General features: G+C 39.6%; 1 protein-coding gene across 1 annotated transcript in view; it reads right to left on the reverse strand.

Moving 5' to 3' along the window:
* The window catches only part of SYNE2 (spectrin repeat containing nuclear envelope protein 2), a 160,885-nt gene that overhangs the window by 80,782 nt on the left and 56,433 nt on the right, over nucleotides 1-23,670 (reverse strand). The window contains exons 47-62 of the mRNA XM_039733084.1: nucleotides 21,654-21,809; nucleotides 21,035-21,291; nucleotides 17,829-19,938; nucleotides 16,901-17,223; nucleotides 16,096-16,240; nucleotides 15,482-15,697; nucleotides 14,850-15,115; nucleotides 13,961-14,117; nucleotides 11,935-12,090; nucleotides 9,147-9,287; nucleotides 8,633-8,815; nucleotides 7,981-8,118; nucleotides 6,748-6,933; nucleotides 5,631-5,753; nucleotides 4,180-4,362; nucleotides 373-498 (exon numbers count right to left, since the gene is read on the reverse strand). Coding sequence (XP_039589018.1) covers nucleotides 373-498; nucleotides 4,180-4,362; nucleotides 5,631-5,753; nucleotides 6,748-6,933; nucleotides 7,981-8,118; nucleotides 8,633-8,815; nucleotides 9,147-9,287; nucleotides 11,935-12,090; nucleotides 13,961-14,117; nucleotides 14,850-15,115; nucleotides 15,482-15,697; nucleotides 16,096-16,240; nucleotides 16,901-17,223; nucleotides 17,829-19,938; nucleotides 21,035-21,291; nucleotides 21,654-21,809 — 4,866 coding nt within the window. The remainder of the gene's footprint in view (nucleotides 1-372; nucleotides 499-4,179; nucleotides 4,363-5,630; nucleotides 5,754-6,747; nucleotides 6,934-7,980; nucleotides 8,119-8,632; nucleotides 8,816-9,146; nucleotides 9,288-11,934; nucleotides 12,091-13,960; nucleotides 14,118-14,849; nucleotides 15,116-15,481; nucleotides 15,698-16,095; nucleotides 16,241-16,900; nucleotides 17,224-17,828; nucleotides 19,939-21,034; nucleotides 21,292-21,653; nucleotides 21,810-23,670) is intronic.

The following is a 23,670-nucleotide window of genomic DNA, read 5'->3' on the forward strand; positions in this document are numbered from 1 at the left end:
AGGGACTTGGTTCTCTCCTTAGGCACTATCCCAAGCTACCACTTCAGGAAAATTATCAGGATGCTGAGCACAGGTAAACTCTCAGTGCTGCATACTGTTTCACCAAAAGAGCTGTCATGAAAACAACACCCAATTTTTCTTCCAAGTTGATACAGGCACAAAGGACACATCAAAATCAGTAAGGAGTATACTATGAAAGATATACCCAACTTGCAAAGCAATATTAACTGTAATTCATTGCATGGTCACACTATGGCATTCAATTGCCTGCTTGACTGTGGCAGAGAAGGGAAGCACACCCCTATTTCTCAGTGCTCTGCATCATCATGATTAATGTTAGTCAGGATAAGGAATGAAAAGAATGAAACCCACCTCTGGACAAGGAGTCTTCTGAGCCTCTGGTTGATCTTCATGTGATACTTCACCCAAATTGTTCTTAAGGAGTTGTTTCAACTTTTCAATTTCTTGCTCACATTCTTCTGTTTTCTTTACAGTTTCCTGTGAAATAGCAATTTACATAAATTATTTTGAAATAAGGAGTACATAAACAAACAAGTCAGTAAGGAAACGAAGTTGAACTGAAGAGTACTGAAGCCTCCTTTGTACCTGCAGTTATGTGTACCAGAATCTGTGTTTGTTCTGCTAACTTTGCACAACCCCATCCCTCACTAAGTTTATTATTCACTTGCTAAAGACAAACAAAAGCTGCTCTACCCACAAATTGAAGTATGGTGGAGTATTCTGTCTAGGAGCTCCAGAGCAGAACTACAGATTTGGCTATTGAATGGAAATGGAGCAAATTTCACCACATCCATTACAACTTAGAAAAGGTTGTTAAAAAGAGAGAAATTAAACTGTTTCATATCAGGTAGAAAGCCTAACTGTTTTTTTACTGGTGCTCAAGTCTTTACTGCCAGCTAATTCTGCAAAATCAAAAATGAAACTGATCAAAAATGAACTGTGCTATACACCAGGCAAACACTGCAGCTCAGAGGATAACCCAACCACACTGCCTGACTATTTGAATACTTCCAATAAAAATTATAAGCATTCCACCATGTGAACTTCTTCTGTTTACATGGCTTATAGGAAAACACATTACATGTAATAAACAGCCAAATTTACTTTTACTCATTTGACAGTGACAGCAAAATCTCATTGCCCCCCAGGCTTTGTGCTCATGCAGAAATGGGCAATCTCCCACACACTCATATTTGTCAGCCACAGCCTGTCATGATGTCTCAGGTCATTAGGAAATTGTCACATCTACAAGTCAGAATATCTTGTGAAAACAGTGAATATGCACAGCTCTTGGTGGCTCTGTATTTCTGGACCTAGAGGCTGACAACCAAACAACAACCAAGGCTGTTCCTCAGGTGCCAGCAAAAGGTAATAAAGAAACAATGAAGTCAACAGGCTTGATCCTACTGTGCTGCCAGCAGCACCTGAATGACCCAACAGGTCAAAGACCTCACTGCAAAGTGTTCACAGACTCTGCCTTGCAGAGCAGAGAGTCTCTCCTGCTACCAACAGCAACAGGGCCATTTCTTCAGTCACTTCTTCACAGCAGCACTCCCTCTCAAGAAAATGCAGGCTTATAAGGTTCTAAATAACCATTATTATTTTACAGGTGTTAGAAGTGAGAAGAAACTATTTTCCTCACTTAAAAAAAAAGAAAGCCAATTTGAAGGGGAAGATATTTGTGGCCTATAATCTTAGTGCCACAGGCAAAGAATCAGAGAGGAAAGAAAAATTAATAGGTCTTCTGCTCAGCTTTAATGAGAAAGTAAAAGAAGACCTCCTAAAAGGAAGATTCTCTTACTCACACCTTCAATTCCATATGAAAAGGACTGTTTAGTCCTATTCATATAGTAATAAATTGAGTCCTACCTCAAATTTCCTAGACTAACTAAAGAGTCTGAATATTTCGTATACAGACTCCAGTGTCTTCTGTCATGGACCAATATATGAATATAGCCACTTACCTGAAGATAATTAATTAGTTTCTGCCTTCTAATCAGTCGGGAAAAGAAACTCTGATTCTATCATTTATGCAATAGAACAAATTATGACATATATGTGAGACTGAATTTCTTCCTACAAGTGCTGCCTTTCTTTGGAGTTATTTCCTGGTTAACAGTTGCCCTTCTTATATTGTGGTAACTCCAGAAGACCTGCCCATGGAAAAGGCCCATCTCCCCATAGTATATTTGTTTTGGAAGAGCTTAGTGAAAATGAGACCAGTAAATCATCAGATATGCAAATAATACCACTCTCTTGCACTGAAAACCAGTAGAAGCAGATGTAGCTTCCAAATCTTCTTCCTGATGATGTTGTTTAGGTGTGGAACTTAACAGGCCATAATTAAAAAAACAGAGGGCAACATTCAAGAGAGAACTAAGTCACTTAAACTCCTGCCCCAGAGCATTTTCAGTATCTATTACAGCCTTTCTTTCTGACTTATTGTTTCAGGTGTTACAATGCAACCTAATTATACAAAAGTTACTAGTGCAATATTCCATTGCCCCATCCATAGCAAAATATGGGCAAACTCATCCAAAGACTCCCAGGGAGGGGAAAATGTATATATTTGTACAGGAAGCTTGGCTGCCATTTGCTTTCCTCTCTAGCAGGATTCTCACCACCTTTTTAATGCAGCACTCAAAATGCCATGGTTTAATGGCTTCATCCTTTGTTACACCTTAGCTGGTGCTACACTTGTATTGTAGCACTGCTGCTTTCAACCTATTCAACTGCACTGGAAAATCTCTTTTGCACAGTTTGATACACTAGCTGCCAAGAATTGCAATTTTTCCAATCTGTTTTCTCACAAAGAAATTTCACTCACCTACAGATTGTTGGGTGTCTACAAGATAAAGGCAAATGCTGAGCAAAAAAAGGTCACAGCTTTACAAAAATGAGAAAAATATAAAATTTGACCTAATGTTATACAAAAACCAGTTACAAGTGTCATTACAACAACTGAAAAATGGAAAGCAGCCTGTTGCTGATGCTTTTAAGGTGTTTCGAAAATTCTCCATTATTTGGTCTGATAATTCTGAAAAAGGTACATTTTACTACATCCATTTTTTAGACATAAGAAATTGTATGGACAAAAAAAATAAGAGACTGTAGGCATTATACAGATCTAATATAGTCACTGCTTTCTTCTGACTCCAAGCATGCACTAGTCATGTGGCATGTTTGAGTTTTTCTCTTTGTGTTCTGCTCTTAATTTCTCAAAGTGAAAATCAAAAAACAGACATTCCCGTTTCAGCTGCCACTTGTCTGCCTGCCTCTGAAATGCCCAGCTAGATGTTTTAAAGCATTCTGCTTTACCCTAATAGCTTAGGAAAACCAAATGAGCAAAGATAATGTAACATTTTTCTAGGTGCTGTCAGCGTCCTGCCAAGAAATGGATGGGTCACACGAGAGCTTTAATTCCTCTGCTGCCGTGGGAACCTTACAGAACTCCAGACTTCCTCCAGCCTGGGCACTGGAGCATGACCAGCTGCTGAATTAAAACTTCCCTGAGCTGGTACAACCACATTGCTCAGTGAAGGGCTGCACAGAGACTCCCTCAGGCTTGGGGCTGTTCCATAACTCTCCCTGCCCCTGAGTTCACACTCCCTGACCTGCCAGCATTGCCTTCTCCTGTTGCTGTTTCCCTTCTGTGTCCTAACCTGGCCTGGCCAGCAGCATCTCCAAGACCCCTGTCACTGCCTCAAAACAGTGAATTAACCACAACGCAGCTGTAGGGAATGGCCACTTTCCTGGCTCACTGATTTGGATTAGTAGAAGACCTTCTGCTGTTAGCAATTGCACTCTAATGGCTGTCAACTAGAATTTCCATGGTCAAGGTGAGTTTCAGGAGTTGGTGAGTGCCTGCATCTAACACATCTAACACTAATCACCCGTGCAACACCTGAGCCTTCCTTCCTTCTACAGTATGTTGTCAGCTGTGACTAAATTGGAAAACTGTACGTCAAGACTATTCAGTGTGCTTTGTTGCAGGATCAAATTAAATAGGAAAAAAGAACAAAAAAAAATCCCCAAACCATCACACAGAAGACACAGTAGATGTAACTATATAGCTGCAAAAGCAATATTGTTTAAAGATCAAAATTACTTTTAAAAAAAGGTGGTACAAGTGACCATAGGAAAAAAAATATCAATTACCTCCAGTAGCTCATTCTGTTCCTTAGTAATTTTTTCTAATTTCTTCAGTTCTCTCAAGAGTTGTCTTGCTCTTTGGAAGACTGAGAAAGGTTGCATTTTCAGCCCTGGCAGCTGAAGAGCATCTTCATAGGACTGTATATGAACAATAGTTTTCTGCATGGGACCAACATGCTCAAGTATAACCTGTCACGATAGAACAGAGATGATGGGTAAGATATTGAGTTAGAAAAATCAACACCATAAATTTATACTACACTAATGATGACCAAAAGCTCTCTTTGGTGAGTTTCCCATTCAAGAAGGAAGAAATTTTCATCCCCATATGGGCCATTCAATTAACAGCTGGACTCTATGATCCTTGTGGGTCCCTTAAAACTCAGAATAGTCTGTGATTCTTGTTCTCGGAACAAATAAATGAAAATCCATGTTGGGGTTGTCTAAAGCAAGACAAAGATATAATTTATATTTACAATTCTATTTTTGCTGCATATACAAAGTTTGCACAGTGACAAAAAAGGCTCACATTCAGATTAGTTGCTATGTACTAAGCAGCTCATTTCAAAGCAGAACATCACTGGCAGTGAAGACAGTTAAAGTGGTGCAAATTCTTTGATGTCTCTCTAGGCAAATTCTGGTTTTTGTCTTTTGTCCAGCCAACCAGTCAGCAGGGAACTCCAGAAGAAAAAAAATAATACCACCTACAAGACTTTTAATTACTAACATTTTTGTTAAACTCCCTCTCAAGTAGATTTTGTTTTAAAATGCCCCAGTGGAAACAGAGATGCTTGTTCTCTCATTCATAAGCAGACAGTATTAGGAATTTTTTGTACTGTCCAGACTTTGCTTTACAGTAAGGAAGTAGCTGAACATCATTTTCCAGAACAAATATTACTTTAGTTTTTCCATGTAATATAGTTCTTACAAAATTATTCTCTGGCCAACCAAGCTGCACAGCTTTGCTGTGAGAGTTACACTGCTATGAGAGGTATGATGGCATTTTTATTCCTCACCTGAAACTGAACCCATGCTTTTTGTATTTTAGGCAGATAACACTGTGGACTGTATGTGGTGTGAAATAGAAGAATCACCTGCTACACTTTGCCTCCATTTTTGAAAAAACAAGGCCTAATTTTCTAACTTCAGACTTCCATTTGGTGGCAAGTGGAGTGGTGTGCAGCAAGTGTCTCTTGAAAATCAGGCCATAAGCTTCCCAAAAAATGGAGATCCTCAAATGTGGCAGCTATTCCTGACATGTGCTTCAGTTACACACTCGAGTTCTCTGTGCACATATTCTCAACAGTGCTTTAATTTCAAGTGTTTTGTGTTCAAACCATGACTGTGCTTCTTGAAAAGGTCTCTCAACAGTCTCACCTCAGGGTTTACATTGATCAGGAAAAAACTCCTGGTCAATGTAAACCTCAGGCTTACATTGATCAGGAGTTTTCACAGACCTGTCCATGTTTAAGTTGGTCTTTAGGAGAAAATTCTAACAGATCTTCTGATGACAGGATTGTCTTCATTTCTGCAACATCCTTCTCAAACACTTTCATATGAGATTCAATGGCATCCAACTCCTAGATTTTGGGAACAAAGAGATTATTTGTAGATAGCCCAAACACCAAAGCCAACTTGAATTTCTGTCTTTCACTTAAATTGAAAAAGAAATACTGAAAAATGAGTGCAGCATTTGCAGGCTATGTTAATGGATGCTATCAATCAAAAGGCTAGTTGTTATAAACTAGTTTTAGTCATAACTTGAATTAAGTATTCAAGATCATCTGTTCTATTTTAACATGAAATATAGAACTGAAATATCCTTAAAAATTCACATTAGAAATCACCAGTGGTGAGAAGACATTTTTCCAGTGGTGATAGTTATCAGAATAGGAAAGTGCTACAATTACACTGGTGCAGCTTCCAGTAGGAAGAGACTTATGTCAGATAGAAAAGGAACCCACAGACAGCTCTTTGTGAACTCTCACAGAGTAGATTAGGCTGGAAGGGACCTTGAAAGGTCTCTGCTACCCATCAAACCTGGGCACTTGGGGTCTGACCCTGTTGAGATTTGGTATCTCTTGTGGTGGGAATATTATCCCTGCCTGGAGCCCCTGATCTAGTGTTTGACCAATTTCACTAAAAAACAAATAAATTAAAAAATAAAACAAAATTAAAATTCTTCCTATTATATAAATGTAATTTCCTTTGTTACACTTGGGGTCTGTTACTGAACACCCCAAGAAGAGCTTGGACCATTCCTGGCTGTCATCTCCCATCATGGAGCAGCAAACAGCAGCAGGCAGTATCAACCTCTCACCCCAAGCTTCTCTGGGCTGAACTGACCCAGGCTCCCAGCCTTTCCTCCTACCTCCTGTGCTAATCCCAAACTTTACAGCTTAATTAGTTACCAAGTGCCTTCTGAAGTTTTGTTTCCAAACAATTAATTTCCTTGCTTGGCACACCTACAACACCCAGCACTACACCCTGTTTTCCAAGCAGGTGATACAATCTGCATTTCCTAACATATGATGAAGCTCTGATAAAAGGCACTTCTGGGTCACCCAGACTTACATCAGCCACATGCAGGATTTGTGGAAGAATCTCTGCAATCTCATGCTGTAAAGCTGCTACTTGAACATCTATTTCATTCAGCTGTTGCATTACACTGTCAGTCTCAAAGACAGGTGACAGCTCCTCCAGCTCCATGAAGATACCATGCAGAAGATTTTGCTTTTGCTCTGAGTCTTCCAAAGCCATCTGGAGACAAAATAGGAGTTAAGTTTGATACATCACTGCTGAACATTAAAGTTATAGAGGTAAGGATTAGAAGGAACAAAATGCTCCAAAAAGTATCAGGCCAGTTGTGTGGGATGTGAAGTCTCTTCCCCTGCAATGAACTGGAGGAACTGCAGTGAACACTGTCATGAAGAACAGTGAGGGCAGCAAGAAATGATCCATTTGTCTGGGTGGTGTGTGAAGGAAAGGACTGAATGTGTGTTTCCACTCTAAGGCAAGCCCAGGGTGCATTTCCAAACCCACTGGTTTCACAGCCCAGGACAAACAAAACATTCCATTTCACAAGCACAGGAGACAATAAGTTTTTGCCACAAAAACCATTCATGGGTTTTGGAAATCACATTCTCTCCCCATTGTGGCCACATGCTTTTGCAACATATCAGCCCAGAATGACCAGCTACTTCCTGTCAAGAATTCTTACTAGTCTTACTACAAAAACTTATGTTTAGAACACCAGCTTTCTCACTTGGTCTAAGCCAAGCAGTGGATGCACAGAAAACTTGAATTTTAAGTACAAAATTGTCAGAATTGTTTTTTGGCACTGGCCTTAATCTTCCCTGTAATATTACAAACATGCAATTTTTGAAATTATCAATCAGAATTACCTTCAAAAAACAGTGAGCACAGCCTTCCAAACCACAACTCACTTCAAAGTTTCCATCTAACACACAGACATCAATAAACAAGCACTTTGCCTTTTTGGCTCACATACAATATAGAAAGAATCTTATATATGCAGGCAGTAAAAACTGACCATAGCCACTCAGCAGGGCTACAGAAGACAATCACACATTTCTGGAAATTGTACAACAGTTCAGCACTTCCACAAGATAGGTGTGTCCAGCACTAAAAACATGTATTTCATGACTATAAACTATAGCTATTTTTCACTTAAAGGATTTACTGAAAATGGTAAATTACTTATGTCAGTAACAATTAAGAATGGAAAACTGCATCTTAACAGAGCAACAAGTGCCAAAAGGAGCATTTATCTTCATCAACTCTTACCTGGAGGTCATCAGTATATTTGTGTAAGCTTTTTGCAGAGTCGTGCTGAGCATCAGCTCTTAACAAACTGTTGGTGCTTTCTATCCAATCTTTCACATTCTTTAAGTGCTCCTTATATTCCTCCATCTTGCTGGTGGCCTAGGAAATGACAGAATTTTACAGAAAGCCACACGTAATTGCTTCATTGTCTAAGATAAATGCATCTATGAACAAGATTTAAAAAAACAGCATGCATTTGCATCATGGTCAATTAAATTAGCATGGTGAAATAAAAACCATTTTTCTGAAAAAGTTTAATGATTTCAGGCTATCCCCTCTCACCAAAGTAATTGTGGTGCTGGCATGTTTACATTTCATGGGGGCACTGTCACAATTTATATGGCAATGGCACTTTAATAGACCCATTAGCAGAGTGATAGAACCACCTCAACACCCACCCAGGGGCAAGAATTCCCCATACAAACCCCTCAGCCATGGCTTGATCCAGTCCTTTGGGATAGCCCCTCCAGAAACCCCAGCTACAATCAGCCTTCCCACAGCAGGCTAGTGATTCTATTAATTTCACAGCCTCTGGTGATGTTTGAAGCAAAGCCCTCAGCCTCTCTTTTCCAACAGGATTGGATTTTTAAAAAGCTGTTCCATGTGCAGGTACCTTGTTGAGAATGGCAGTTCTGCGCTCAGCACGCTGTGAGACCTGCTGGTACTGCTGCAGGGGGGCCACCAGGATGTCCATCAGCTCCTGTGCATGGCAGGAGTTCTGCTCCACTATATCCTGCACTTCTGCATCCAGCTCATTCAGTTTGTAATGCCACAGGTCCAGCATATCCCAGATTTGCTGCATGTGGAGAGAAGGGAAATGAAATAGAACACGAGGCTCAAAGATAGCAGCATTAATTGTTCTTCATGTGGGACATGAATTGCAAAGGTTTCAGAACAGACATGATGAGAACAGAACACTTTGCATCTACTGGTGTGATTCACAGTTGAAAAAAGCATGGATTTTCCTGTGAGAAAGAATTGATAAACATCCACCAGTTAAACGCTTGCTTGTACTTCTCCTTTTACAGACATAAAATGAATGGAAGACCACTTTATGCTAAATTAGGCTCTGTAAAAACAACCAAAAATCTTTTAACACCCACAGATTATTTTTTTGGCAAGATTACCTTCTGAACTTCTTTGGCTTTTGCAATGTTTTCACTCTTCTGTTGTAACATCTTTTCAATAGCTTGAAGGCCATTGTTAATAGTTTCTGCTTTTCTTTTCAGCACATACTGAGGAGAGTTCTGCAAGATTTCAGAGCTAACCTGACAGAGCAAAGAGAAAACAATGGGGGAGATTACAAAGATCTGCTTGTTTCTGTGTACCACCTTACCATAAATATTCCAATTCTTTTTTGTTTCTCTTGACAAGTCAGTTAAAAACACTGGAATGGAGCTACACTTGCAGGGAGAAGCATTAACATGAGCAGGTTCAACATCTACACGTTGTTCACTAATTTGCTCTCATTAAGAAGTGCCTGGCTCAGAAAAGCAATCCCTGAGGAAAGAAGCACTGAGGCACTGCAGCTCCCTGGGTGCTCTGCTTCACCCTGCTCCCACCTCTGACAGAGGCTGCTCATGCTGCATGGTGACAAGGGTCACATTTGGATTTATGCTGTAAGAAAGCCAGAATGACACCTTTATTTCTCAGCTGACAGCAGTGACTTCCATGTAACAAATCAGGGAATATCCAAGTGCATCAATGCACAGCCAATTTCTCAATATAAACTTGGAGATTTATCACCAAAATAGAAAGGTCTGAGGAACTTTATTTCACTCTGCAGGACTCCACAGAAATGAAAAATTGGTGCACTAGAGAGCCTGATTTTCTGTGGAAAGAGAAAAACTCTCAAAGCTGAAGCTGAGTAATTGCCTGAGCACAGGACTGAGCAACACAGCATAAGCTACCAGGTTACTAGGGACTAGATGAAGTGCAGGGATGAGAAAAGTCCTTGATCTTGCCCAAAAGTGACATCTTTTCTCACTAAATCCTGCTGGCTGCCAGGGTCAGCCAAGCACCAGGATATCATTAAATTGTGGTAAACTCTTTGTCTGCTGCAGCCCTAGGATTTATGGGGAAATGCACACTGAACAGTTTCATGTTGCCTTGATGTCAAAGATTTTTAATTTAATAGTTATTTTAGTTTGAAGCTCCTAGTACTGAAATACTTTATCCTTGTTGTGGGATGAGGAATTAAACCACTTTTAGTTAATAAATTATCTACTAATTTCTTAATTTTATTAAGATCATTTAGAGATTTCAACACAACCTCTCTAAAAAGTATCCACATGCTGTATTGATAAAATTTCATTAATCAAAATAAATATATACAGAAATAACTAGAGGGCTCCTCTGAAATATTCCTGCTTATACCACAAAAACTATGAAGTCAGTCTGCACTTAGTGCCTCAGGCTTTTTGGAAAAAGGAATTCAGGCTGTAATCATCAAACACTTGACCATTACCACTATTCTGGAATATACCAAACATGGAAAATTGTCTGTAACTGTAGTGCCAGCTTCCAAAACAAAAGAAAATCATGTATGAGTGGTGTGACAGCTGGAAATGAGTAAACAGATCAAGCTCTGACTTCATTGATTTCTTCTGGACAAAAACACTGTGTCTGTCAATGCTCTGGTCATCAGCAAAGCAGGATTTTAATTTCAATACTTCTTACTGGGATAAAAATTTATTATTAATGGCATCAAATGTACAATTTATTTTCATGTTTTTGGTTTGCAGATTTATAAGAAAGCACAATGACATTAAAATATTTTTATTTTAACTCAATTTAACACATGCTGGTATCTCCTAATATGTAACTGAACTGACCTCCAGTTCCACCATGATTTTTTTTGTTTCCTAAATGCATTTTGAAAAATTCCAAGGTAATTTATAATGTTTTCCAATACTTAAATATGAAAAGCAAATGTTACCTAGCTTCCAGGACCAGTTCTTTCACTCCAACAGGTAACGTGTGCTTTTATATCTTGGTAAATGAAACAGTAAACAACAAAAAAACCCCAAAGCATAAACACTGTTTTGCTGTCCCTCTCTCCTCCCAGTTGTTGGTTCTGAAAAGACTAGTCCCATTTTGAAAGAGAAACCAAAAAGTTAACCAAATTAGAACTCATAAGGTTTAGTTAATATGCTGCTTAATATTTTACGTAACATAAAATGAGTAATTTGATAGACACTGAAAAGTAACTGGATTTCAAAACTGGTTTATTAAACTTTCAAACTGTATCAAATTAACTGAGATTTAACCTTAAAAATTAGGATTGAACATTATTATTTCTGAAATATGAGAACTGAAAGGGGTTTTTTTCATTTTTAAAATAACACAAATGAGTAAGTAACAATGATGGTAATTGTATCAGGCTAAAAATTTGACCCCAAACTGAGAGTATTACTCAGTTTTTCCTTAATTTTGCTTTCAGCTAACTGCTTATATCCCTTGTAGATGGAATATATTGCAAAAATCTGATGCAGTGGGATTCAGTTATTTAAAGTCCCCAATTTTAAAGGAAGGTGACCATGTTTTCAGAGGTGGTAAAAAGAGCCATGTCATGATACCCTATCACATGTGCAAATTGCATTTTTAAAAAATCCTGTTTCAAAGCACTTGTCTAACCTAGTTCTGAAAATATTTTTTCATTTAAGTTATGCAAACTTTGCAATCAACTTTTGACTATTAGTTCCCAGTTTAAGAGTCAGATTGGATAGAAGCAGCATCCATATAACATTAAAAATCATTGCTAACGATTCTGCCACGTCCATTTTTAATTTAAAAAAATAAAAATGTTATATTGACATTGCTTATCATAAGATTATCCTAAAAATAGAGGCCTAAGCATGAGGAATGATTTATACATTGCAAATAGATGAATATGAAAACCACATCAACAGTTACCTTCTCTTCTAGGTCGTGCAATACCTTCTTGCAGTCCTCCAGCTGTGTCTGGATCTCTGCAGGGACTATTGTGTACATTTCAGAATACTTGATCCGAAGTTTCTCCATGATATCCTCCAGAGCTTGACTCTCTCTGCCAATCACACTCTGAAGCTCCTACAAAATGAAGAGTAACTTCAGCAGTTTTACCCAGTTTTTACTGAGTGCATGTGTGTATATGTACTCATATATGTGCATATACACACATACGTAATGTGTTTTATATTTCCTACCATGATTATGGTTTGGAAAAATTTGGTTTGTGATATCAAACCTGATTTGATTCACCTCTGCGAGCAGATAAACTCTAAGCAATACTGGCTCATTTAATGAAATGATGCTTTTCAATCTGTAAGAATTAATTAAACCTGATACTGCTCCATGCTGGGGAAGTGACGCACTGATGTTCATTGACAGCCACAGCAAAGGGACCATCTCAAGAGCTCCTATGATTAAATGTTAACCTTTGTGCTCTCCCTTTTGCCAAAAGTGCATTTTTCCCTTTCAAAGAGTTTAATAGCCAACGTCCATCCCTTCATTATTATAAACAAGACAAAGGCTACAAAAAGCAACAGGTTTCAGGCTGAAGTGTCTGCTTTCAGGCAATTACGCAGAGCAGCACAGCAGGCTCCTCTCAAAACAGTAGTTTCCAGTTCTGCACAAAGAATGTAGGTTTTATGAGATAAAAGAAACTTGAACAACTCTCTACAGCCTGTGGCCTAGAAATAAAACCCAAGCTAAGTCCTCCTGCAGGAAGAATGAAGAAATTTATTTGTTTGGAAGGTTTTCTAGAGTTTCAAGTTGGAATGTTCTGTTTGCTGGCTTTATGGTTCCTTTCCCTCGTGCTCAGCTGTTTGAGAAACTCAAATATAAACTCAAGTTATTGGGGAAAAATTGTCCAAGCCTCCTACCAGGCAATGAAAGACACTAAAATTAACTGCCTTTGCTTTTTCAGTCAGGAGTAATGGTAATCCACTAATTCATAGTCTTCACCTGGGAATCTTTTTCTTCACACAAATACCACAGACAGAAGAAATATGTAAGTCACTGAGATTGATTTATTTCCCGTCATCCCACAACAACTGGGTCTGATATTACAAAAACTCAAGCCCTCAAAACCATGAAACAGCTGCGTGCCTCATTCTCTCAGGGAGAAGGCTGCTGTTGTCAAATGGCCCAATTAAGATTGTGCCAATATTTATGGGAGTTCAGAGATTCCCTGACCTGAACTGGAAGGAATCAGTTACAACTCTTGTCTCCAAACCAAAGCACGTCCCTGTAAACTGGTTTCTGTGTATTACTGCATGTTCACATTTCACAGATTATTCAGCTGGAAAGCAGGTACCTATCAAAACCCTCCCAATTTTCTCCTAAGGGATGATATAATAACTCTTCCCCCTTTTCATCCGTGTAGGAGAACTTAAAACTTTTGCCAAGCCAAATCAGGTTTGTCATCTCAAAATGAAATAGCTATTTCCACTCAATAGGTGCAGTGGAGTCCTGACTAATGCTATAAATTTCATAGGAACTAGATTTTCTTTGGAAGTAAGGGATGAAATTGCCCTGCAGATTTTGGCTTAACTGTGTTTGGACTATGTAAAATTAATGAATTCTTCAATCCTTTCAGCTCAATCCTTTCTAAAGGAACAGGCCTGCTGTGACATACTGCTAAAAAGAGATCATTTGATGGGACTGCTGATAGCATTTACTTGTGTCATTGCTGTTAGAAACAGGAACAAGGTCTTAACTCACTTTTGGGTGAGTTTTAGGTGCTCAGAGTAGCAAAGTTTGGATATGAGGGAAAAGAGCAGGCATAAAGCACCTGCAGTAGGAAAATCTCCTTCTGGACACAAAGAACTCAGTAAAAAAGCAGGCACAATTCTACCTTCTAATTCTAAATAATTTTAAATAGAAAACCAGCCCTTTTAGACAAATCCAAGGTCCCACCACAGCAATGCTGGCTCATGGGTTTAGAGCTGTTACCAACCTCCAGCTGTTCTGCCTTTCCATCAGCATCCTGCAATAGCACAGATGCAGCGTTCTGTAATGCATTTGTCACAGCACTTATTTCTTCAGTGACCTTGTTTCTCTCTTGAATCTCAGCTTTCACAGAATCTTTATGGTCTTGAGCTTTTTTGTACAACCTATGCAAGATGACCAGAAAGAATATATTGTTTTAGACTCTAAGTAGCAGCAAAGAGCATGCTTAACACAGATATTATGGAGGTATATATCCAGAACCACATTTGTCTGTAATTTAGGGGGTTCTTCTGCTATTAAACCTGAGTTTTATGTCACTTTATCTCAGTTTCTTTAAAGTGAGTCCTCAGATAGTGCAATTTGGAAGACCAAACCAGAGAACATAGCAGAGGTCGGGGTTCTCAGTCTGAAGATTCTTGCAGAGCAGATATTGTTCACAAATATTACCATTTTCAAAAGCAAACCCAGAGACGGATGAATACAATAATCAGATTTGTAAAAAAACATTTGGGGAGAATTTTAGACAGTGGCACTCAGATGAAAGTTGCATTGCTGCAAAATACACAAGGTCTGATTTTGCTAAAAGCGGAAAATCTTAAAAATCACAAGCACTTGGAACCTCTAAAACTGACTATTGTTCCTTGACTCCTACTGCATTTGAAAACAAACTGCAGCCCACAAAGCATATGGCCTGGCTGAGGTCTGCTCTCTAAACATTCCCCAATGCCCACCCTGGAGACAGCAGAAGGGTGAGATGAAGCATTGGTCTGACCCAGGAGAGCATTTATTGTGCTTTTAAGTGCATGACAGCTTTCATATATTCTTTGATATCCAGTAAAACCCTGTGCTTGTGAATAGTCCTCTCATACCTTCAACACAAGTTTCACACCACTTACTTCTTACAGCGCTCCTGCATTGCCTTTATCTCAGACAAGGCAGGGAGGGCAGCTTCCCCCTCAGCATCTTCAGGTGCATTCAGGATGTTTCTTATCCGGTGAAGAAGCAAGAGTAAGAGGAGCTGTTGCTGGCTGATGTTTTCTTCAAATGAGTTCACAAAATCAAGTAACTCCACCAGCTCCTCTCTGGTGGCCTTTTCCTTCTCTTTAAGGCTTTCTGGCTGTTCTTCCTGGAGCTTATCAAGAATTATTGTTTCTCGTTCCAGCTAGGTAAACACCAAGGTAGAGCATTAGATAAAGTGCTTTTTTTGTTCCACCAGCTGAAGTTACATTATTCATTTACTCACATGGGTGACTGACTACCAGGAATTACACAGTCAGAACTTGAACCTTTGAAGTGTGACAAAACCTCGAGGTTGATTTAACAAAACACATAACCCTGGGCAGAGCTGCTCTGGGTTCAGAGGACTGAATAAATATCCCCACCTTTTCTGACTCTGGGTTCAAGAAAGGGTGGGGTAACTGAGCAGCGGGTGGGAAATGATGTTCTGCCCTGATCTCAGCCCTTTACAGGCCATTTTACTCACAGTCCCATCTCCACCCCCCAAACTTACAGATGCTGAGAAACTCACCTCTTCATTGATGAATTTCCATTCCTGCTTTAGTTCTTCACAGGTCATTTCCAGCCCTTTGGCTGCCTCAAGCAAACCCAGCCAGTTTTCCCACAGCACTGTAACAATCCTGCCCAGGGCCCTGTCACTTCCTCTGCATAACCTCATCATCTCTCCAGAGATCTGCCTCAGCTTCACCAGATCCTCTTCAGCAGAGTCAATGCTGGAGACTAAAATCTTACAGGAAAAACAAACACATCAATAAATAAAATGCTATAGTCAGGAGTACTCATGAAGTATTCAGTAACATGATTAGGATCCTCTAGGAAAATGGCAATCACTCCACTGAGCTGGTAAAATATGATTATAATGAGGGAATTCTGTTGGCTAAGACTGTAGAGAAAGATGCAGCAAATAAAATGTCTTGTTTCTACAGCAATAAGATATACTCATTTCACATGATCTATTATACCAGGTATTTTAACAAGTATATAAATATATCAATATATTCTGTGGTTTTACATATACATAAATATAGGATAAAAATTCTACTTCTCCCTACTATGATGTCACATGGTATTCATAGCTGCATTAGTTTTGCATGAGCTTTTCTAGTTCTTCAGAGCCTTTCTTACCTTGCTTTCTTCCAAATGCTCCAAAGCTTCTTTATAAGACATTGGAATCTTAGACAAAGACTGTCTAAGCATCTTTTCCAGCTTCTTAAGATTATCACATACTTTATCTTTGGTTTCTGCGTAGCTTTGGTGTTTTTCAAAATACCTGCATGAAACAATGAATGGATCAATTAAAATTTATTGTTGTTGTTTCTCTCTCCAACCATAAGGACCAACAGAATAAAAGTTTTAAAATTTCTAGTCCTGTTTTGCAAGTTATTGTGAATTAGCATTTGTTAAACACTTCAGGTTTTATACCTGAGGTACTGATCACTGGATCATGATCAAGCAGTTTAAAAATCCTTTACTCTCCCAAACTTTTTCTATGCATGTATCTGAAGGCCCTCCAGATTTCTTCTGTACCTGAAAAGGAAACTACAGCCTCTGCCTTGTTTGGGTTTTCCTTTCCCAAGCCATCAGAACAGCCTATGAAAAACATGAATTAGGGACCCTCAGAAAACTACTCCAACCTCCACCAGCACTGCACAAGAGACCAGAAATGTGTTTTCTTCTGATTCTGGCACTCTATGACCCTCATTCAAGCCACATATTTTGGAATATACAAGAAGTGACTGCACTGTAAATTAGTAGCAATATGGCTATTGTCTGGAAATTTTCCTTCCTTAACAACCACACCTGAGAACAACAGGAATGCTGCTGGAATTTCTGACTACCCGAATTTCTATCAGAGCAGAAACAATGGATTTATTTTTGGTCAAGTTTCTCACAATAAGGAACAAGATCTATGGAGATCTCTTAAACCCACCTCTGCTCATCAGCTTCCTTTCTTTGAGCCTTCTTCCTTAATGCCAAGCTCCTTTCCATCAGTTCTCTTGCAGCATTTTCCAGACACACTGTGTCTTCTGGCTTCACTAGGTTTTTCAGCCTGGAGTGCAGGTTTTCTAAGTCAGCCTTTGCAGAGTTGAACTCTTCCTCTTTCCAGTGTGGAGTCTGACAAATCTCCACTGAGCTACAGAGCTCTGCAGCAGCAGCTTGGGCTGGAGCTTCACAGTCCTCCAGGAACCTGGCAGTCCTCTGAAGGGCCTTGGTGTAAAGCTCACCAGCCTTACACGCCTCCTCCAGAGCATTCTGAAAGCATTAAAAAGAGAAAGGAACAATAAAATAAGACTGTTGTGCTCCTCTGGATCACCACATGGCCTTAAAATTTTTCACTTGGCTGAGGAAGTGAGGGAGGACATGTGGCAAACACATTTGCTACTTATGTAGTCACAGAGCTGTGCTGTAACCCATGTGTTTATTGCCCTCAGAACAGGAATTATGTTCACCAATCCTCTTGATCACTCCCAACTGCTAAAGCTTCTCTTTATTGTAGATACAAGGTGCTTGGATTTTTTATCATTGTCACTATTGAAAATGTTGCCTCACAAGATGACTGCACCCAGTCTCTCTTCAGCTGAATATTTCAACAAAGCCTTTTCCTTCCTCCTCTTTACCATTCTTTTCTTGTGCTAATCCTCACTGATTGACTACAATCAAAGTGAACACAACTTTCTTTGTATCCTTAGTTTCTGTCACTATTCCCATCCTATCCACCAATGTGGAGATGATCACAGGCCAATTCAGGCGTTAGAATAAATCAGGATGTGAGTCACGAAAATAAAAATGCCACAGTCACAGACTAATTATTGGGGAAAGGCATATGTCAATACTTCACTTTCATTAAATATACTTACAACACGGGCAGCAATGTCTGCCTTCAGTTGTGCTTCACAGCCTTGAAGTGTCTCTGACTTTATTTCTATAGCAGCAGCAGGAGATTTCTCTTCTTGTTTTTCCCTCTCTTTTTCCATTATACATTTAAGAGCAGAAAACTTTCCTTCCATCATATTCTGAATTGCTTCCCATCGCAGCTTTTCATCCTGCATTGTATTTATGTCTATCACAAGTGGCTGCTGGAGTTCTAATTGAATATGCCTTATGATGTGGAATATATTTTCTACTTCATCCTGGCTACCTTCTTTGTTTACATTCTGTAGCCCAGAGACCAAGTTTTGAAGAAACTGCTTTAATTCTTCAACGTTTTTCTCCAGGCTCTTTATTTCTTTCCTCTTGGATTCTTTGAATGATGTATCAAAGACCTCATTTTCGTTTATTTGATTTGCTGCCTCCTGGGTTAAGTACAAGATTTGTTGAACTGCCTGCAATAGAATCTGTGCAGATATGACATTCTCAGCAGGAGAAGAGCTGGAACTATCATTTAGGATATTAGCTTCTTTTCTTACAGTGGATGTCACAGTCTGGATTTCATCTAGCAATCCTTGAATCTTATCCCATTCCCTAACTATATTTTCCAAGTGTATTATTTTCTCTTTGATTTTATTTTTAATTTTAGAAAATTTAGTTTGCAATTCATCCAACTGCAGCGAGTCCCATTTCAGACCTACACATTCAAATATTTCCTTGTACTTCATTACTTGTGACAAACTTGACTGAAAAGCTAACAGTTTTTCTTTCAGTACTTTGCATTTGTCCTTCAGTCCCTGCTTGGCACCTACTGATTCATCATCTTTCAGGTTCATTTCACCATCCTGCAGGTCATCAAGATCCTGCTGCAATGAAGCTATTCCTTCAGCAAACTCTCTGGAGACAGCTGTCTTTTGTTCTACTTCATGAAGTTTACTTTGAATTTGCCTCTGTGTCTTCCTTGCTCTATTCTTCAGACTTCTTAACTGATCAATCAAGAAGAGCTGTTCAGACAGGCTCAGCTGCCCAGCTGTGACCTGACTCTCTTTACAGTGGGATGAGATAAGCCCTTCTATTTCCTGTATGTCCTTTAGCATCTCCTTTAGAATGGCTTGCTGGCTCACCAGCTCTGAGCAGGTGCTGTTTTGGTTTGGGTCAGGCCTGGCCATCAGCTCAGCTTTGCGAAGCTCAGAGTGAACTTTGTCTATTTCTGCAGTGAGTCTTTGCCTCTCCTCCAGCTGCAGCTCCAAGTGCTGCAATCTTTGAGCAGATTTTAAAACAAGAGCCTTGTATGAGCTCTTCAGTGTTTGTAAAAGGAAGGTTATATCAGAGACCTCCTCTGGCTCCAAGCTGGGAAGGATGTGCTGGAGCCCATAATCCAGAGATACAATCACAGGTTCTCTGTTCAGGATGTCTGTGTTCATAAGCTGACAATTTCTGATCTGTGATTTGACATCACTGGGGAAAAGTGCAGCTTTCTGGTCAAGGTGGGACAGTGAATCTTTGACCCAGGAAATATTTTCTTTCAGCCTCTTCATCATTTCATGTTTCATGAGAGCAGGACCAGTGGTCTGAATATCCTCTTGAGGAGTTTTTTGTGCTGATAATGCTTCCAATTTGCTCTGCAAATCCTGTATAGAGTTTTCCAAAGCCACCTTCTCTTGATCACTCCAAATTCTTTTCATCTGCAGCTCAATCCTCCTTTTTAATAGAGAAAGACCATGTTTAATGTCCTGTAGCTCTGTGGTCCAAATGAGAGGGTCTTTGGCTTTTCCTGCAGCTGAGGAATGTAACTCTGCTTGCAAATACTGTTCTTGTATCAGCCTCTGAAAATCCCGTGCTTTATTCATAAGCAGGTTAAATTCATCAATTTCTGCCACAACCTGATCATGTTTCTTTTGCACTGCTTGTTCCATGTGCTGCCACCAGTGCTCCAGCTGCCTCATTTGGCTCTCTGTCAACACTTTATCCATGCATGTCAAATGCTGAGATAAAACTTCCTGCTGACTTTGCAACTGGTTTAAGACATCTCTTTCTTTCCGTAAGGACTCTATGCATGCCTTAATTTTCTCCAGAAGAACTGTGTTGTTCATAGGACCCCTGGCAAAAACATGAGTAGTGTTTAAAAATAATGAAATCTCCTTATACAGAGACTTTTTTTTAAACAAATTTCATTGTTTAGAGCGCAATTCACTAATTTTACTCGCTTAATCACATCTACCTCTCAATGTTCTCTTAGGAATTCCCTAACCAACCCTGCAGTATTGTTATTTCTTGCACATCTATAAAGCACTCACTATTCACATATATCTGTGCAAAAAAGATATGTTCTACTATATGTTCTGTCTAGTTTTAGGTTTAACATCACCTAAAACTGCAGTGTCTACTAATATAGAATGTAGCCCTCATTTTAAAAATCAGCACACTGTTCTCTAAGTGAATTAACAACACTTTATAGTAACTTCTGGTTGACAATGAAGATAAAACTTGGTTATAAAAAACTGAGAAATTTCCATTCATGCAAGGTAAACTCTTCCAAATGAATCTACTTATCTTTTATTTCCAGGAGTATTTTAAAATGCCCCCCTAAAATACATTTAGCAGATGGATTTTTATTATATTTTTTAAATCTCTTTGCTGTAAATTAACAATTTCATAAGTTTTAAATGTTTTCAAATTATTTTGGTACATTACCATGCAAACTAGCTCTGTGTTTTGAAGACTAATTCACAAAACACAGTAAGTATTTTTTGTGCATTGGTTACTTCTGAATTGGTAATGTAGACTTACTGCCATGGAATTTTTCCTATCAAGTATTAGTTTTCAGAATAAAGAGATATTTAATTCAGAAAAAAACTAGAATTAATGAGTCCCTAAAGAAAAATGAGAATTTTACATCTGCCACATTTTCAAAAAATATATTTTAAGATGGATTTTCGTAGGTTTTTAGCCCAGCAACTACTTCTTGGTTTTGCCTAAAGAATAAAGAGAGAAGATGTTGTTTAAGGATAGCAGAGAGCCACCAGAAATTCTTCTGCTTAACTCTGTTCACAAACTTACAAACCCCTAAGAGTTCTCTTGAAATGGATATTAACTCCATACTCTTGTCTGAGCATTACTGAAGCATGTCACAAAATTCAGCATAGAACCATATTTGTTCTGCAACCTCTTAACCAAACCCCTCCACTATACTTACATTTTTATGTTATCTTTTTCTGTTGACAAATTTTTCATGGAGGACTGTGCAGCCAAAAGATTTTTCTGATATTCATTAATTAAACAGCACTGTTGATGCTTCACTGCCTTAACAGCTTCCAGTTCCTGGAGCAGCCTGTCCCAGCAGGGCTCCATGGTTTGCAGCTCTGCTCTGTTTGATCCTGTTCCATTGGGAATTGCTTCTTCACCATGGCACAGAGACTTTGCTTTCCACGTTTCCAGCTCAGTTTTTAAATTCTACAATCAAGCCCAACACAGAGAGAGAGAGGATTAAAGGATGATCTTAAGGACTCTCAGTTTTCAACACGAAATACAGCTAAATACTGATTCACCTACAAACATATTCCTGCTCATCCACAGGCAAAGGAGCACATCATGGAAGCAATCCCAGGTGTATCACTGCACACTGGAAGAGCAGTACAAACTATGGGATTTACATGGACATGCATCAAGGCATGATGTTTGCAGACAAACTGAATAATTGTGCAGTTAAAACTCAGATAAGGCTATGGGCAACAGCTTTGATTTGCCCAAGTGAACCACAATTCTGCAAGTGTACCACTACATTAAAAATGAGGAATGGTTTGCAGTTTCCATACCTCCAGCTCTTTTAGTTGCTCATTTATAAGCACCATATCCAGTTCAGCCACTTCATTTTTCAGCTCATTGACCTTTTGTTCCTCTTCAAAATATTCATTGTTTACTTGCACTCCGGGAAATAGTTCCTTCTGGACAACCACTTCTGCACCTGTGTCCTACAACACAAAACAAGATTCTTATTTCTGAAGGGTCTAAACCAGTAAGTTTTCTGACTGCAGCACTTTGCTTCACGTGTTTAAGCCATGCTGGGGTTGTTAAATCCTGCTGTGGTTTCCCCCATAGCCTCTGTGGATCAATCAGGACCCAGAAACTGGAAAGTCCATCACTGTTCCCCACCTCTGCAGTCACCCCATCCTGCCAGCACTGCTCAGATAGCTTTGAAATCTCTGCCCATCATTTCTAGTGAAACTGTGGCATCCTCACCTTCAGATAACATCCTCCCTGCACCCACCTCTGCTCCTGATAAATTCACAGGTCTGTTGTGTCTTCTCCCTCTCTTCCTTACATATTTACAGAACTTTATCCTCTCCTCACACGCACATTCCTTCTGCTCAGCACCTGCCCTGACACCCCTGCTGTGTCCTTCACCAGGACACCTCTTCAGCTTGTCCTCACAGGGCAACTCATGCATGAAGCAGCCTGGCTGTGACACAGGGCCATGACTGTCACAAGTGCTATCCAAAATCTGGGGTAAGATGTGAGCAGGAGGGAGTCATGTCTCAGTCAGGGTGGGCAGGATCAGGAGGCTCCAGAGCCAGTCCCTGGCACTGCCTGTGATTCCCACGACAGAAGGACAAGTCACTTGGGCTGGGCCCAGGTTTAACATCACCTTCAGCTATTGCAGACAGCATCAGAAATGAAAGGTCACAGGCTAGCTGGATCATGTGATGATCCCTTAAAAATCTTTCTGCATTTCCCTTCTCCAGTACCTGTCTCTAACTGAGGATCTGTTCCATGTATAAAATTTACATGAGTGAATGCATACAAATACCCGGATATTACTGCAGTGTGAGCCTCTCCATGTTACTAACATCTAAAATCAGCAACAGTATAAAAATTCTTGTCTGATAAACTTCATGTATTGCTACTTTAGACACTGTTTTTTACTAGAAGCACTGTAAACTGTCGCTGTCATCTGTCCCTTCGTGGGTCATGAGCTATGCAAAATATACCTGCTTTCAAGTGTGGGAAAGATACAGCACATAGTACAAATTCTCAGAGAAGAATTGTTCTCTTCATTTGAACTCTTGGTTATTTTCAGTCAAAACTGAAGAGGCCACTCATGAAGTAGTCAGTTGGAGAACTTTTCAATTTCTCTGTGTACATAACCATAACAGTTGTATCAATTCAGACATAAGATTTAATCTCAAGAGACTTTGGAGTGCCATAGAACTGAAGTAAGCATTAAAAATCAGCTAAGCTATCACACAGAAAGGAGGAAATCCACTTCACCAGATTGAAATATCAACACATCAAAAGACACAGAGAAGTGTTTTGACTTTTAGAAAAACCTTGCTGTGTACTTGTTTTGCTTGTTTGTGTGATGTTCTCATTGCACACTGTGGCACTGCCTCCATGGATACAGACAGGGGAGGCTGCACCTCAAATTCTGTGTCCAGTTTCAGGCCCCTCACTACATGAAAGACATTGAGGTTCTGGAGTGTGTCCAGGGAAGGGCAGTGGAGCTGGGAAGGGTCTGGAGCACAAGTCTGGGGTTGCTCAGCCTGGAGAAGAGAAGGCTCAGAGGAGACATTATCACTCTTTACAAACTCCCTTTCAGGACACTGTAGCCAAGTGGGGTTGGTCTCTTTTCCCAGGTAACAAGTGACAGGAGAGGAAGAAATGGCCTGAAGCTGTGCAGTGGAGGTTTAGACTGGATTTCAGGAAAGGTTCCTTCACTGAAAGGGTGGTCAGGCACTGGAACAGGCTGCCCAGGGCAGTGGTGGGTCTCCATCCCTGGAGGGATTTAAAAGATGTGTCCCTGTGGCACTTGGGGACATGTTTTAGTGGTGAGCT

The sequence above is a fragment of the Passer montanus genome, unplaced genomic scaffold (assembly GCF_014805655.1).
Source record: "Passer montanus isolate IOZ18808 unplaced genomic scaffold, ASM1480565v1 scaffold82, whole genome shotgun sequence".
In the NCBI taxonomy this organism is placed as follows: Eukaryota; Metazoa; Chordata; class Aves; order Passeriformes; family Passeridae; genus Passer; species Passer montanus.